The 16,452-nt window shown below is 25.6% G+C and overlaps 2 protein-coding genes across 8 annotated transcripts; one reads left to right on the top strand and one right to left on the bottom strand.

Annotated features, from left to right (window-relative positions):
• The first annotated feature begins 1,201 nt into the window (after positions 1-1,201).
• Positions 1,202-9,562, top strand: LOC113557754 (serine/threonine-protein phosphatase CPPED1-like). 7 transcript variants are annotated; one of them, XM_026963316.1, is made up of 7 exons: positions 1,225-1,336; positions 1,615-1,708; positions 7,332-7,409; positions 8,329-8,541; positions 8,633-8,768; positions 8,840-9,120; positions 9,258-9,562. In XM_026963316.1, exons 2-7 carry the CDS (start codon positions 1,696-1,698, stop codon positions 9,455-9,457), a joined length of 921 nt encoding a protein of 306 aa, XP_026819117.1. In that variant the 5' UTR covers positions 1,225-1,336; positions 1,615-1,695; the 3' UTR covers positions 9,458-9,562. The 7 variants fall into 7 exon arrangements, with proteins under 7 accessions (XP_026819127.1, XP_026819117.1, XP_026819141.1 ...); XM_026963326.1 differs by lacking the exon at positions 1,615-1,708 and having other exon boundaries at positions 1,202-1,336; XM_026963340.1 differs by lacking the exons at positions 1,225-1,336; positions 1,615-1,708 and adding an exon at positions 3,249-3,267.
• Positions 9,563-9,578: 16 nt separating this feature from the next.
• On the bottom strand, positions 9,579-13,346 carry LOC113548599 (pentatricopeptide repeat-containing protein 1, mitochondrial). The gene is made up of 12 exons (XM_026949560.1): positions 13,153-13,346; positions 12,714-13,058; positions 12,504-12,644; positions 12,251-12,422; positions 11,918-12,066; positions 11,094-11,422; positions 10,907-11,030; positions 10,670-10,774; positions 10,476-10,606; positions 10,242-10,416; positions 9,661-9,823; positions 9,579-9,601 (listed from the first exon to the last, which is right to left on the bottom strand). The coding sequence occupies exons 2-12, from the start codon at positions 13,056-13,058 to the stop codon at positions 9,579-9,581; spliced, it is 1,857 nt and encodes a 618-aa protein (XP_026805361.1). The 5' UTR covers positions 13,153-13,346.
• Between the last annotated feature and the right edge of the window lie 3,106 nt (positions 13,347-16,452).

Here is a 16,452-nt window from a genome sequence, read left to right as displayed (position 1 = left end):
ATGTTGACAATGTATATTAAAATTAAAAAATTAATAAAATATATTTTACATTACAAAGTTTAACTATATTTTGTATTGTACTTGTACATAATATAATATAAATGTAAAAATTCGATTGAGTTTTTCTAAAATCTATCTGTAATTTACTAATCTTCTAATTCAACACTTAGGATGTTTATTCCAGAAAATATTTCACATTGTTTGTTAATCAGCAGTACAACACTGAAAAAATAGTTTTAAATATAAATAAAATAAATTACAAATATATTGTGTAAAATATTGGAAAATGCAATTGTATTTACTTGTATGCTAGAAAGTATATAAAAGTTCATGGTTGAGAGTAGTTAAAGGTAAGTTATAAGGTTGAGTCAAATATTTTATCACATTTTGGTCTTACAAGTTCATTCAATGAGTCTAATTATTGTTCATTGACAACATTTAAAAATAAACCAAAAATACAGGGATTTTTAAGTAATAAGGCTTAATGGATATAAATTGATAATAACCAGTTGAATTATCAATTTTATCTTTGAATTACAATACAAGATGGCTTAACATGACCATCTAAATGCTTTATGCAAATTTCAATTTTTTTTTTATTTTTATAATCCACTTTAAAAACCACTTATATGGTTCTGACAAAGACCTATTACTCGGCCTTCCTTGTGGCTAATTGACGTAACCCGAGTGTAGAAAAATGTGATTACCGTTGTTTCATGAAGGGTCTGAATAAATTATACATCTACAATATTTTCAATATTAATATATTTGCCATTTTGTCATAGTGCACTATCCTAAGATTATTATTATTTTTTTTTAATGAGAGATTTAATTTAAAACAATAAAATATTGATGGTAAATGTAAATAATTAAAAAAAATGTTGAGTTAATGAATTATTACACATTTAAAATAATTCACTAATAAGCATATTATAATGTATTCAACTGATTAAACAATATTCACAAATATAACAGTAGTATTGAAGTATTGTCAGATCAAATCCCAATAAATTCCTCTTATTTAGTTCAGAACATCAGAAGTCTATAAGGCATTAGGAAATCAGCAATAGCCATTAGTATTTTGGTCAAGAACTATGTTTCAGAAGAACCTGCAGGGAGGAGGGGATGGTTAAATATTCTATTAATAAAAAAAATTATCTACACCATAATTATTGTCATGAGTACACGCCCACGGTACAACCGTCAACGGCGTCAACCATACCTTTTTGTCACAGGATCCACAGTGTGAACGACGCCTTTGGACGCGTGTTGCTGTTTTGTACGCACAACAACAGTTTTTCCGACGAATTCCAAGAGACTTGTCGCATCCATTGAGGTAAATGTACATAAATCACTCATTTCAGTTGGGAATTTAATTATTTCACAATCTAATTATCAAAATATTATTAATTATTAATTCCTATTCAGTAATCGACAATCGTATTTTTGATTTCATTAACATTTTACAATAATTTTAAGGTTTATTTTTTTTTAATTTTAAAAATAAGCGTTAATATCAAATATTTAAATACTAACCAGTAACCACTTAGCACTAGGCAGTAGGGACTAAAACCATTGATTATAAATACTAAAACAATGATAAAATCATTGCAGTACTGTACAAGTAGTCAACGCCTCAACGGAATGGGCAATGAATCACTTGCTCAATAAATATTAAATACTAACTGGTGTCTGATGGGTAAAAAAGGTCAGTAATTATTACTAATTAGCAAATAATCCACGATCCGTCGTTTAGCCGTTATCGCCTATCCTAATATTATTATCTATTATCAGTAAACCAGCGTGGTCCAGAAACCCTATAGATAATAGAAGAAATCTCCCAACTGTTGTTGATATTATTAGGATATTATTTTGTAAATTTTAGCACAATATTGGTGTACAGAAGGTATTTCGTATGATTTTCATAATTATTCGATGGATGTTATGCTTTTATAGTTTGATGTTGGAAACGCGTCAAATGCGCGCGAAAACTTTTAATAGTTTAAAAAAAAATCACTTCCAGGCACAGAAATGTACAATAAATGCTTATTGTAGGTACATATCTATTCTGTGCTTCCAGTATTCAACAATATGCGTTTAATTATGAAATAATAAGTAGAAAATATTAAGTTTGTTCTATAAATAGTCGAGACGGTTATACACTTAGTGTGTCAAAGAGCTGGACTACTACAAAATTCTTAAATTCGTATTCAAGCCATTTACCAATACAATTAATTTTTAATAAATTAAACCAAAAGTTTGTAGCACATTTTATGTATTATATAAACTACACTAATTAAATATTATATGGTCGTGTTTCGCGTTACTATCACATAATTATATCTAATTATCACATTTTAAACGATCATAATAGTTATACGTACTGGCCGTAGCTTTGACTCGGGCACTCGGCGAACATAGATAACTAGGATATAATATAGTTGCTGAAGCCTAGTACCTACAGGGGCAAGATTCCTAGCAAATCAATGTTCAAAATAAGCAGTGGAGAACGTTTCGCCCCTTCCCGGCACACTATTAATATGGTTACAAATAGAGTTTAGCAATCAATCGCTGGGAATCTTGTGAAATTAAAGTTGAAAATGCGCAATAAAGTCAAAACACAAACACCCTACTCGTTATTAAAAATAACTAAGTATCAAAAATCAAATGTAAACAATATATTAAACATAAAATGTATTTAATATTTATTTTACGAAAGGGATATCAATAAATATTTTATTTCAGCAGTGAATTTTTTTTAGATATTATCTTTTTATGCTTATAGTTTTATAGTATAGATAGATCACAGAATGTATTTTTATAACGTGTTGATCTTCTATATGTTTTAATTCTCATCGTACAAGAAAAAGAACCAATAATATTTAAATATTTTATATTGTCGTGCGTTGTTACTGTACTTGCGAAAACTGGAATAACCAATATTGATGACAATGATGTCAATTATGACATTATATTTACCTAGGTAATATTATACTTATCAAATTACACGATAAATTTTAAATATACATAATTATTAGTTATTATATTATACACATTAAACACGTAATAATGATATTATTTTTCAAGGACTTGATTTAAATTCCAAGGCTCGTGGAGAGAGCGGGGCTTAGCCCCCTTAACCACTTCTATTTGCGCTAATAGCTTTGACAAAATTTCAAGGAGGGGGTCATCCATTGTGCAATAAGAGTTATGATACACTCGGCAATGTATTTTTTTGTGTTGGAACTTAGGAGGTAACATTACTAGGTAAATGTAGTAGGTATATTGTATTGTTCAGTTGTTCCGATAATGTATAATGTCTTATAGTTAGTTACTTTAAAATATTTATGGTATGTTTTTATATCATTTGAAAAAACGTTTATTTATTTATAACATTAGAAGTTACAATGTAACTGTCATGTTTTACTATTTCAATGTATAATGTATAATTTATTTATACTATAATATTTATTATACGGTGAAACTTCTATACAACGAAACCGAATAAGCAACAAAAAAAATTCGTAATATGGAGGAATTCGTTAAGTAGAATTACGTATTCATTAACAATGAAGGTCATAGTTCTTAAAAATATTTCGTTAAACAGAAAATTTCGTAAAATGGAAGTTTGTTTTTATGGAAGTTTCACTGTATATAGTTACTGTAAATTCAACGATAAAGGTAATACGAAATATTTCGAGCCCATAACTTTGAACTTAATTTAGATTTATTTTTTTACTGCATAAAGGACTGAATATTATATCTACTTATTTTTGAACAATTTGAATTAAATATTTTTTTTTAATCAACTTGACTTAAAAGTTTTTTTCCTGTCTTAAAGATTGACTTATATTGAGAGTGGGTTAAAGTTTCAATTTATGCACGTTAAATTTATCGTATTTTTTAATAGTAATTAAATTGTAGGATTGGGTTAAACTTCAATTTTCATGAACTCGAACTTGTATTCATTTTTTATTCGAGCTTTTTGAACATTTCAATAATCAGCTAATGACATAATTTAAAACTGATAAGGGTCATTTAGAAAACAAAAATAGTATTTAAGAGTATATGTTATAGAGTAAATTATTTATTTATAAACCAGTGCCGTACCCAGGATTTGTTTTCGAGGTGGGCTTAAACATTCATACTTAACTCTAAAGAAAAATAGGAAATAATTTAAAAAAATATACTAGGGCGAGTAGTTTATGAGTTATACGTATTTAAAGTTTAGACAACGTGAAGCGGAGTAGTGGACAAACATTCTGCGGGGTAACCTCGTACCACTCCACTCCGAGCATCCAAACATTAAATACTTATAACTCATAAACTACTCGCCGTAAATGTATCAAAATACTCAGAAAATTTTTCTGCTTTTGAATATGAAATTAAAAATATGTTGTCATTCAAAAATGAAAAAACTTAAAAAAATATCAAAAAATATAATTTTTTAGAAAAACGTTGTTTTTTAACAATTAGAAACTATGTAAAAATCAAAATTTGAATATATGCATTTTAAGCTTGCTTAAAAAACACCTTGTATATATGTATATTATTTAAAATAAAAGATTTCGGGGTGGGCTTAAGCCCAAAAGCCCCTCTCCCTTGGATTCGGCACTGTTATAAACAATAGTATCATCAGTAGGTATCGATATCAAACTTTAATACTTGATTTATCACAAACTATTCTAAATGTTCGAAGTATTCATGAGTTCAATAAGTTCGAGGATTCATCCTAAAAAAAACCAATGCAATAGTATTTAGGTTTAAAATCCAAAAACATTTCTGTTAGTATTTCACTGACTATGTGTTTTGGCAATCTAATAGCTTTACCGTACCCATGAGCATGGGATATGCAGGGTATGCATTTGCATGCCCTGCGGGCTGAGGGTAGACATTTTTGTAGGTGGTACGTGGTTCCTATAACGGTCCCTTTTTCACATGTATTTAATAAAAACGGATAGATGTGTTCTTAACAAAAAAAGTGTTTATTAAGTCCGTGTAAATAAAATATACGGCAAATGAACGTTCAAATCCGTATACTCTTGTGACCAAAGATTCAAAATAACACTTTTCAGAAGAATTAACAATACAAATCATGTAGGTGAAATAATTGATATTTACGATTGAATTATGTGACAATAATCATGAAATTGTATTCTTTTCTATAAACACAACTTACTAAAAATATGCTTTTATTTTTCAAAATAAAAAAAAAGTAATAAAATACCCTTTTATAATGTAATAAGAAACAGCAGATAATATTAATAATATTATTCATGAACATTTTTTTAAGACGATGGTATGGGAATTTATTTAAGGACATTTATATTTTTAGAGGGCACATTTGGTTCGCTGCATGTCTGTACAGTGTACACCCTGCGACCTGTCTACGTACGCCCATAATTATTAGTGTTATTATACACATATTACAATTTACAAATAATACATTTATTATTTAAATTTCTTTAAATTGTACTGAAATTTATATCATTAAACTTCTATTATTATTATAATATATAAAATATAATTAATATTATTTAGCTAGGATTTATTACTACATCTACAAGCATACAAACATATTACATATATAACACATACATTAAAAAGTGCCGTTTTCAAAAATAAGCAGAATCTAAAGAAATATATACATATATATATATACCATGTTATATTATTTTATTGTACTAGCACTATAAGTTATAAGTACCTACTTATATGTATAAATGCGTAAGGTTATGTATATTAAACTAAAGTTATTAATATAGGTACTTATGTTCTATACTTTTATACGTTAATACGTTATACTGTCACACTGATTACATAGAAAACTTAATAAGTACTTATTTGTTTTTTGAGTAGTGGGTGGCTTAATATATTTATCACAAAATAATTAGTAAATAGGTACTATCTTTTTGTTATGATTAATAAGCTATTGGCATACGCAGTAGGTGTAATATACAAGTTTATAACTATAAGTATTAGTATATCATAATAATATTATTTACAAACTTATTGTTACTATTAATATTATTAGGTAGGTACTAGGTAGTATATTTATGTATCTAGTTATAAGAACGGTAACTCAAAATAATTGTTTGTTTTTATAGATTTTAAACAGAATGTCGTGTTATGTGTGGGAGTTAAACCGATTTTCTGCAGTTCTTAATATTTATACCTATAATATTGTACATTGTACATGATCGTTTTTTTTTCGGCTGCAGGTGGAAGTACTATTTATTTTTATATAACTTTGTAAAAACATTTAATATATTACTACTGTTAATTGATTTAAATAAAACGAGTAATAAAAAACCATTGATTTTAAGTTTCTATTTTATTATATACACCATATGATACCTATCAATCTATTATATTTTTATATTATACACCTATATACATATTCAACTGACTGATTTATTTTTATTCTTTTTAGTCTATGTACCTACATGAATATTAATAATTATAATAAATTAATGCAAATCTTATAAATATGGTAGATTCATTATAGATTTAAATATTAAAATAGGTATTATTGATATAGGTACCTACTTAATAGTTAATTATATCAACATACATATACAACATAAATCAAACAACTTGAAATTTATTATTGATTTATGAATATTTATTTTTTTATCTTTATTATGGCTGTATAAATTTCTTACTGATATATGCATATAATATAAAGACATTTGAAAAATAAATTTATAGATAACTTACCTAATATCAAGGTTATATATACGAATATACGTACCTACCTAAATCATACATTGATTCGTCAATTTTATATATTTATTATTATTTTAAGGTAGCCCGTGATATGTATTTTTATTACTTAATTATTTGTAGTTATTAGGCATTACTTTTATATAATATACATTCTACATATCTCCACCAATCCATCAAGTAAGATACAAAGTATCTTGAATAATTTAAATGTTTGTAATATATATTTTGATATGGTAGTATGGTGTAAATAGTAGAGGGGCTATGGTTCAGGAATTTAGCTCCCCAAAGTTATAACAGGCCCCCTCAAATAATTTACAAATTATATAGGTACCCACTAAATATATTTAATATATTTCTCTTGACTCATACTCTTACAGGATTTTAGTTTATAAACTATTATTTATACTATATCAACAAAATAAATCGGGACTAGTGAATGCAACCCTTGACAATAATATTGTATAATTTGTATATTATTTACACTTCTGTTCTATAGACTATGGGTATTTATAAGTTATAAAATAAATAATTCAGTATTATTTATCTCAATTACCTACTTTAGAAAAAGATAGAATTAATAACTATTATAACTGTTTTTACAGCGAAAATGACCGAAAGTATTGAACAAACCGTTAAATGGAGAAGGCACGAGGTTGAAGAAAAAATTGGATTAGATCAATGTAAGTTAATTTTTAATTTATATAGATTTAAGTATGCCTATTTATAAGTACATATTATAACTGTAGGTATAATCATATCAAAAAGTGTTTATTGTATAAGATTTAAGTTTTGTACCTAAGTGATAATAATATAATATACTACTGCGCATGATAACACGAAGTTTATTTATTTATTTCGTTCTTTAACTTTCCTAAAATTGATTTAACTAGGGTGTTTGTTCTAGACAATTAGGAAAATACGGCTTTTGAGATCTTCACTCTGGTCCACACATATAGGGCTGGGGTAGGTAGATTTAGGGATTGGGCCCTTATACTTTTTATTTAGATTTGGGGCCTTGTGTGTGGAAAAAAATAGGAAAATTGATTTCAGAAATTATGGTATTTCATATTTACACTTAAAATTTTGTTTTATATTTATATAGATGTTCAACAGTAGGGGATTGAGATTAGGTAATATCCTGAATTTCTGAGGTAAACTAAGCTGTGAAAGTTATTTTACATACCAGTGACTGCAACGAAAAGAAAAAATTGAGTTCACGTTTGGATTAAAGAATTTCTATAAAATTCACAAAAATTAAAACTAATTTCATTTCATATTTAAGAGGTTAAGAAATGAAGTTAGTTAAAAAACTATGGCTGAGAAATTTAGATTGTAGATTGGTCAAATGAGAATCTAAAGTTTAAAAGTGCAAAGCTCATTGCGTAAATTAAATATCTTGTAAAATAAATGGGATATAATATGTCCACCAATTTAGTTAAGTTTTGAGAGTGTATGTTGTCTCTAAGGTGTATCGGTTTTATAATTTTACATTGTGCTGATGATAAAGCAATTGGTTGATAAGCAGCAGGAAATAATTAATATACATGGTTATTGGTTTGCAATATATTATAAAATATAATTTTACGTTTGTATTTTCAGTTAAAAACAATCAATTATGGACTGAAAATTTTTATTTTGTGATTGTTTCTGACAGTCAATTTGGTTACATTAAGCCACCTTCAGAACGAGATTCTAAAGATTGGAAAATAGAAATGGATAAAGCTATTTTTGCAATAGATAAAATTAATAATTTATCTCCAAGACCTCAATTTTTAGTTGTTTGTGGTGACTTAGTTAATGAAATGCCTTGTAGTTAGTTGAATTTATTAAGTTTATTGATCATAGTATAATTTAATTAATGGTTCATGTATATTTTTTATATAAAAATGTATTCATACTTCAGATGAAGCTGGGCTAAATGAATTACAAATAAATGATTTTAAGAAAGTTTTTTCAAATTTACACCCCTCAATACCTCTGATTTGTGTTTGTGGAAATCATGATATTGGTGATATCCCAGATGAAAATTCAATCAACAAGTAATATTTTATTACAATTTACAGGTATAAAAAATTGATTAATATTTGTAGATAAATAATTGTAATTTTAGATATCGTGATCATTTTGGCCAAGATTATTTTTCGTTTTGGTGCGGTGGAGTACTATTTTTAGTGTTAAACTCCCAGTATTATAAAAACAGTTGTAATGTCGAGAAATTTGCAGCAGAACAAGATCAATGGTTAACTGAGATATTGAGTAAATATGAGGGTCAAAGAATAATTGTATTTCAACACATACCGTGGTTTTTGAGTAAAACAGAAGAGGAAATTCAAAAAAAAAGTATTGAAAAAAACATCAGTCACAAAATGCTTGAAAAACTATGTAAAGCTGGTAAAGAATAATGAATAGTATTTGAATAATATACTAAATTATCAATGTAAAAAAATAAATGTTGAGAAGAAAAACTATTTATGTTTTTTGTAAATGCTATTTGGAATCAAATGTTTTTTTACGTTTATTGTTTTTAGGTGTATCTCATGTTTTTTCTGGTCATCATCACATAAACTCAACTGGATTCTATAAAAACCTTGAAATAGTTGTTACTTGTGCACTTGGCGCCCCAATAGGAGAAGATCCTTCCGGACTAAGAATAGTAAAAATGTATGAAAACAATGTTATACACACATATTATCCTTTAGAACAGATACCAAGTTCTATTAAAAATTAAAACATTTAGTATAATTTTAAATGTTATAGCATATGACATACATATAAATCAATACAGATTTTTATAAAGAGGTAATATTAATTATAATATTTTATAATAGTGATGATGATGATGATGTATGTCAATTAAATACCAACAAATATACTTAAATAATATTAATTTATTGTTAAATAAAAAACAAATAATATTTTATTTTTGTACTGAGTCATTATTTTTTTTACAATTATTAAATTGATCCCAAGGATGTAGTTCTTCATCAACAGTTACTTCTAATAACCATTTTTTATAAAAATTTTGATATTTTCTGTACCCTTCTTTGAAGTAATAACTTTGTATAAAGTTTGGAGTATCTTTTTCGTCGTTTAGCTGAAAATTGTACCAGCAGTTAATATATTTCATAATTTCATTAAACTTGTAATATGAATAAAAACACTAATCACTAATATTTTTGAATTGAACTTTGAATCACATTTTGATAATTATTAAATTAAAAAATACGATTTGAATGCATATTGTATAATTATGTTTGTTAGGTGTCATCCAGTTTGATTTTAATTTATATTTAAAAGCCATCATAATACTTAAAAACAATCTATAATATGCTAAAGATTTAATATGATCTAATTCAAGATGTTAGTGGTTAATTTTGAAGTTATTCTTTTTCTATTATCTTTAAAAGTTATTATGCTACTAAAATATTTAGTTAGTTAAAAAATAAATACATTTTACTGTAAAACAAAATACTTATGGTTTAATTCAATAACTGCTTAGTGCTTATACTTACTCTTTTTTTCATTAAATCTTTAATTGTGTTATCAAAACGAATTAAACGATCCATAAATTTTTTATTGGGTTTAATTTCTTCATGTTTAATCATATTCATGACATATACTACATATCCAAAATTAAAATGGTAACATGCTTGTGCCAACATTGTGCCCAAAATTTCTGCATTCACTCTTAAATTGGACGAAAAACGAATAAGAATAAAAACATCATAAGTAGTTTACAAACATACCTAAATCCATGATCTGCTATAATTTTTATGAGGTTTTTAGCTTCGTTTTTATTTTTACAACCCAATGCCAGAACACCAAAAGTTACAATATCCACACTTAAGTTTTCTGAGTTAATTAAGTTCAATACATTCTAAAAGTTAAAAGTAAAATTATGATAATTTGTAAAAAATGCATTTTCTATGAATGAAATAACCTTTGCTTCTTCATAATCAAATCTAAGACTTCGTTTTTTAATGAGAATATTGCAAAAATCAATGTCGACTCTAACTTTGTTTTTAAAAATTTCTTTTAATAAGACCTAAAAAAAAATATCATAAATTAATGATCATGTTTTATATTTATGTACTAAGTTTTTTTTAAAAAATAATAAACATAAAATACATTTAGTAGTTGAAATTAGAAAATTGATTTTTTCATACAAGTAACTCACTTTTTCAGCTGATAATGTTGGCGGTATAACTTCTAAAAGCTGGGTAAATGTTTTAATGTCTGGTTTTATCTTATTGATTTTCATGTTTTTTAAAAATCCTGAACAACCTCCTAATAATATTAATCTAAAATTTACAAAAAAAAATAGAGCATTAATTAATGTATAAAAGATTATAAATATGTTTTACCTTTCTTCAGGGGATTTGATTTCAGAAATACCAACAATATTACCAAAATAAGGTTTAACATCCAATAGATTTGGTCTATTCTCCTCAATAATGGATAGATTATTTTTATTATCATTGCATACTAAAGTATTAGGTATATCTTTTTCTGAAGGATTTGATTCTTCAAGTTTAGATTCAGTCGTTAATAAATGAGGATCATCAAGTATTTGACCAATAACTTTTCGTGTTTCAAATTCATCACCAAGACTACATTCTCTTGTGCATTTTAATAAAAGATTGTAAGTATATAATGAAGGACGAACACGTTTTGATATCATTTTTCTCCAAACCTGAAAATTATCAAGATATATTATTGGCAATTTTTTTAAAATTATTCTATGTTTTTAACTAACGTTTTCCAAAGATTTTCAGATATAAATTACAATTTAATAAACAGGATCAAATTTAAATTTAATTTATACTATTTATTTTTTTAATGTTATACAATAATATGAAAGAAAAATATAATAAGTGTAGAACTTCTGATAAACCATGTGGCATTAAATATTATGTAAGCATTTAATTTTTGGTGACCAGTTAAATATTTCTTTGCTTATGAAGAGTAGACCAGAATTCAGAAGACATCAAAGTGTAAATATTATTAAGTAACTTTTTGAATGGTCATAATTCATAAGACTTAAAAAGACTGATCAAATATTTTAAAGGACCTAAGATTATAAGTTATTATGAAAACTAAAATGTATACATAGTTATTAATTTATTTTGAATTGAAATTTTACTCCTGAAAATATTATAGCAATCCATATATATTTATTTAAACTTACAAGTAAGGCATGTCGAAAACCAGCTTCTTTATCCGTTATACATGCTTGTAAAAGAAAATTAAATGTTTCATCTTTTAATTTATATTTTTTTGTCAACATTTCATCAACCAAAGAAAATGCAGTCAATAAATCTCCTGTTCTTCCAAAAGCTTTTCACAACGAAAGAACAATACACATGAATAGTAAATAATAAATACATAATTTCTTAGCACAGTAAAATTAATTAATTTTTTGAAAAATCAATTTAACTTTGATGAATTTTAATAAAATGAAAACCCTTAAATTGATTTTTATTTCTTATAAATAACTAATAAGTAATATAGTTGTAAATACCTTTAATCATTGCATGGTAGATAAAAATGTTGGGTTCAATTGATTTTAAACTCATTAAATTGTGTAATTTTTTAGCTCTCTTTAACGCATCATCCTTATATGGTGAATTAGCACACGCATTAAATAAACAAGTATAAGTAGCTGGTGTAGTTTTGATGCCACTTTTTTTCATCTAATTATTTAAAAAAACAAAATTAAATAGTGTCTATTAAATAATCTTAGAAATAGGTATCTAATTATAAATAAAACATACCTGGTTAAATAAATGAAAAGCTTTTTGAACATAACCAACTTTACCACAGGTGCCGATTAATAGATTATAAACATAATAATCTGGTTTTGCTTTTTCATTTTTTAACATCCTTGTTTCAAGTATATCTATCGCATCTGCAATCTAAAAAAAACATAAGTAATATGTAGTAAAAATTGAGAAAATAAATATTAGATCTTTTAAGTTTTATACTTTATGTTGTTTAATGAGTTCTTGAATAATTTTGTGATACTCAGTAATATGTAATCTTTTGTGTTGTTCATCTTTATCGTATTCTATTTTATCATCGTCTTCAGGAGGTAAACGATCTAGTTTATAATTAATTTCGGTATTTTCAGTTAATGTTCCAAAAGTATCAGTATCAATATTCTGCTCGGCATTAAAAGAAAATGTCTCTGTTCTTTTTCGAAAATCTTTTGGTTGTAAATCTTTGACCGTTGACACACATCTTACATTTCTACAACAATGCTGATTGTAATTTGAACTTACAGACTTAATATTATTTAACTGTCGTAAAAAACGGTTGATCACAATCATCTGAAATTAATAATTATAAATACATTATTATAAACTATATATTATATAAGACAGTATTGCAATTAGATAATATTTAAGTAGGTAACATAAATACATTGTAATTTTTTTGTTAGTTGAATTTTTAACTCGCATTTGATTGGAAACAAATATATTATTATTTATATTAAATTAAATTTTGAATAAAATTGGATTCATTCATTGTGAAAAGTATTATGTATTTACACTGAGAATCGACTATCGAATCAAGTACACGCTTCACTTTACACTTTTTTTAAATTTGAATATTATACTTACAACTTCATAACTAGACACATATAGTCATAGATAACATATATCATCTACGGATGTATAGTACCGGCGAAGATAGCGTAGCAATACCATAGAAAGAGATTGGTGTATACCATGATAAGGGATTTATTGATATCAGTTATATTAAGTTGCGTTTACTAAATGTATAAGGGACAATATTATTATATTTACATTTAAAATAAAAAGTCTCCATGAATACATTTTTCAATTATTTTTTTTTTTTTAGTCTAATATGATTTTTAAGCATTTACAATTTATTAACCATGCAAACCTCATTAAAGAGTTGATAAATTATTATTCAAAAGTTACCCTAACGGACACTCGCAGATAAATGTACTTCAAAAACATATAAGCACAACTACAATCAGATTTTTTTAGAAGGAGGTAATTAACTTGTATGGACATTTTAAAAATATGATAAATCATAGTTTATTTTACATAACTTTTTCAAATGTGGTCATCAGGCATCAGCATATTATGTTATGTCAAAATGCTAAATCAAATTATATAGGAACTATTTCACAAATTTGTGAATAGCTTGAAAACCAATATTTCATTTAAGTATAACTATATAAAAGATGTAAACAATAATTAATAATAATTATAAAAGATATTATTATTATTATTAATTTGTATTATTGAACACATCACTACACTTTTTGATATTGTATGTACATAAATTATTATCATCATTATTCTACGAGCAAACGTGGCGTAACGCGTTTCATGATCGCGTATTTTATGCATTACTCGCTCCTCGTTCGATATTAAAATACTTGTCTACATTCTTTATTCGTATCTATAAATATATATTTTATATCACTTGTACCAAATGAGTTGGAAAAAACTTACATAAATATTGACTCTTCCGGTGAAATTGTGATTGTTTTCACCGCCGTGGGGAATGGTATAATACACCATCGTCTTCACCGCTCCGAAATGGAACTACCATAGGCGTGCGCAGACCTGAATTTCGGGGGTGGGGGGTGCCTACAATTTTTTCGAGCCCTTTTCATAATTCGGGTCCTCTCTTAACAAGACATGTACATATTTTAATAAATTATAATACATGAATAAACATTACTTACATTTTATCATATATTAATCAGTAGTATTGCTACTATTACTAGTACCAAGTTATATAATATTTTATTAGATAGTTGGATCTAAAATCTATTTTCAAGATAATTGTAATATATTTTATTTATTATTTTTACTTTTTTAGTCAATAAAATCTAGCTGTTATAATCATAATAAGTTTTACCGTGCAAATTTAAAATATTTTAAATTGCATTTTTTTTTTTTTATCCCAAAACATAATTTTTTACAACATATTCTAGAAAAAATATAATTTTTATTCTAGTAACATTAGTTAAAATACGAACCCATATATATGCTATAGGACTTAAATTTTAGGGCCCCAATTACATGTCGGGGGGTGCTCAGGCACACCCGTAACCCCCCCCCCCCGTGCGCACGCCTATGGGAACTACTATTGTTTATGCAATTTTAATTAAAAAATAAAATGTAAATTTAATTTTTCCATAGATTATAGCATCATATAGGTATTATAATTTGATAAATCATAAGTTCTTATAAAGTTGTAAAGTATATTCAAGATTTTAGTGATTAACATTTGGCCGCTTTCACTGATTACTTATATATCTAGGTACCCAACTATCGTTCGTCGTATTATTAAAAATTTAAAAACTTTAATTATTAAATTCTACTTGACACACTTAGAGTTAAGTTAGTTGTTTTACTCTTACAACTGGCATGGATATCAGTATACTAATATAGGGTGAATAAAAAATACTTACACATTTTGTTGTAATTCAAAAAAATAATAATTACAATTAAACATAATTAATTTCGGAAGGTATAATATTTATAAATAACTATTTTTTCAATATAATTATACTGATTGTAAAATGTAAGTTAAATATGCTGTTAATAGTTTCACATCATTCTTATAATATTATAATCTTAATAAAATATATAAGACGTTTTGGGCAAAAATTAGTTCAACCTACTGTATTAGTGTATTATTAATAGAAAAAATATAACTATAGGTATATTAGTATATAATTATGAAAAAATAATATCCATAGAAAATAGAGGTTGACCCACCCCATCTGATCAATCATTTCATATTAATAACTTAGCTGTTGCTTGTTGTGTTAAATAAATGATAAACACTAGTATTTGTTGTTATGGAGACAGGAGAGATAGAGTATTATTTATTTAATAGAAAAGCAATAGACAATAGACTAAAATATCTAAAATAGTCAACATTTAAAAGTTTTCTAAACTATTACATTTTATTTTTAAGGTAAATTTCGAGTAATTTTAATTCTTTACAGTTTAAAAATAATGGATCTACACAACAAATGTGCCTGTACTATAACCGCGAGGAAATGTTCGTTTGATAAAAATGAATCATTCAAAAATTGTACTGTCAAAAATCACGTCAGGTAGTTTTAAATAAAAAATATATTGTACGACGATTTCTTTAAAATATTAAATAATACACACGTAATAGTGATGAAACTTACGTAAGGGTATCAGAATTTTAATTTTGGTAAAATACATCTTGGGAAGTGACTATAGGAGTTTTGTTTAAACCATTTTGTTGAAAACTCTTTGATGCCTTATTTTTAATTACATGGCTTATTATTTTTGTAAGTAATCGTTAGAAGTTTTAACAGACTTTATACTTATTAAATTTAATGTGTTATATACTAGACCCGTATACTATAAATTATTATTATTATTTAAATTATAATTACATTAAATTCAACTATGTCAAACTAAAGTTTTTAAAAATTATCAAGACCATGAATCATGAATGAAAAATAATATACCACATTCAATAAATGTTGTTAAAATTACTAACTTTTGTAATTTATTAAAGTGAACCTAAATCCTGGATGGTTTCATAATGTTAAAAAAAAATAGAATTATATATTAATATACATTTATCTATATAATTATAATTACTATACTGCAGTTTAGCAGTTACTTGACTAAATAATTAAAATTGAAAATTTATACAGAAGATAATTTTGTAAGAAACTCAAAAAGT

This window comes from Rhopalosiphum maidis, chromosome 4 (genome assembly GCF_003676215.2).
Source record: "Rhopalosiphum maidis isolate BTI-1 chromosome 4, ASM367621v3, whole genome shotgun sequence".
Classification (NCBI taxonomy): domain Eukaryota; kingdom Metazoa; phylum Arthropoda; class Insecta; order Hemiptera; family Aphididae; genus Rhopalosiphum; species Rhopalosiphum maidis.
Note: the sequence above shows the minus strand (reverse complement) of the source record. Positions and strands in the feature narration are given on the sequence as shown.

What these genes read in the sequence shown, in the direction of transcription:
- LOC113557754 (XM_026963310.1), top strand. Translation starts at nt 6,197, where the DNA reads ATGATCGTTTTTTTTTCGGCTGCAGGTGGAA. An exon ending in AAAAATTGGATTAGATCAAT is followed by an intron (nt 7,410 to 8,328) that starts GTAAGTTAATTT and finishes TTGTATTTTCAG; the next exon opens with TTAAAAACAATCAATTATGG. An exon ending in TGAAAAACTATGTAAAGCTG is followed by an intron (nt 9,121 to 9,257) that starts GTAAAGAATAAT and finishes TATTGTTTTTAG; the next exon opens with GTGTATCTCATGTTTTTTCT.
- LOC113548599 (XM_026949560.1), bottom strand. Translation starts at nt 13,058, where the DNA reads ATGATTGTGATCAACCGTTTTTTACGACAGTTAAATAATATTAAGTCT. An exon ending in AACTCATTAAACAACATAAA is followed by an intron (nt 12,645 to 12,713) that starts GTATAAAACTTA and finishes TGTTTTTTTTAG; the next exon opens with ATTGCAGATGCGATAGATAT. An exon ending in CTACCATGCAATGATTAAAG is followed by an intron (nt 12,067 to 12,250) that starts GTATTTACAACT and finishes CGTTGTGAAAAG; the next exon opens with CTTTTGGAAGAACAGGAGAT.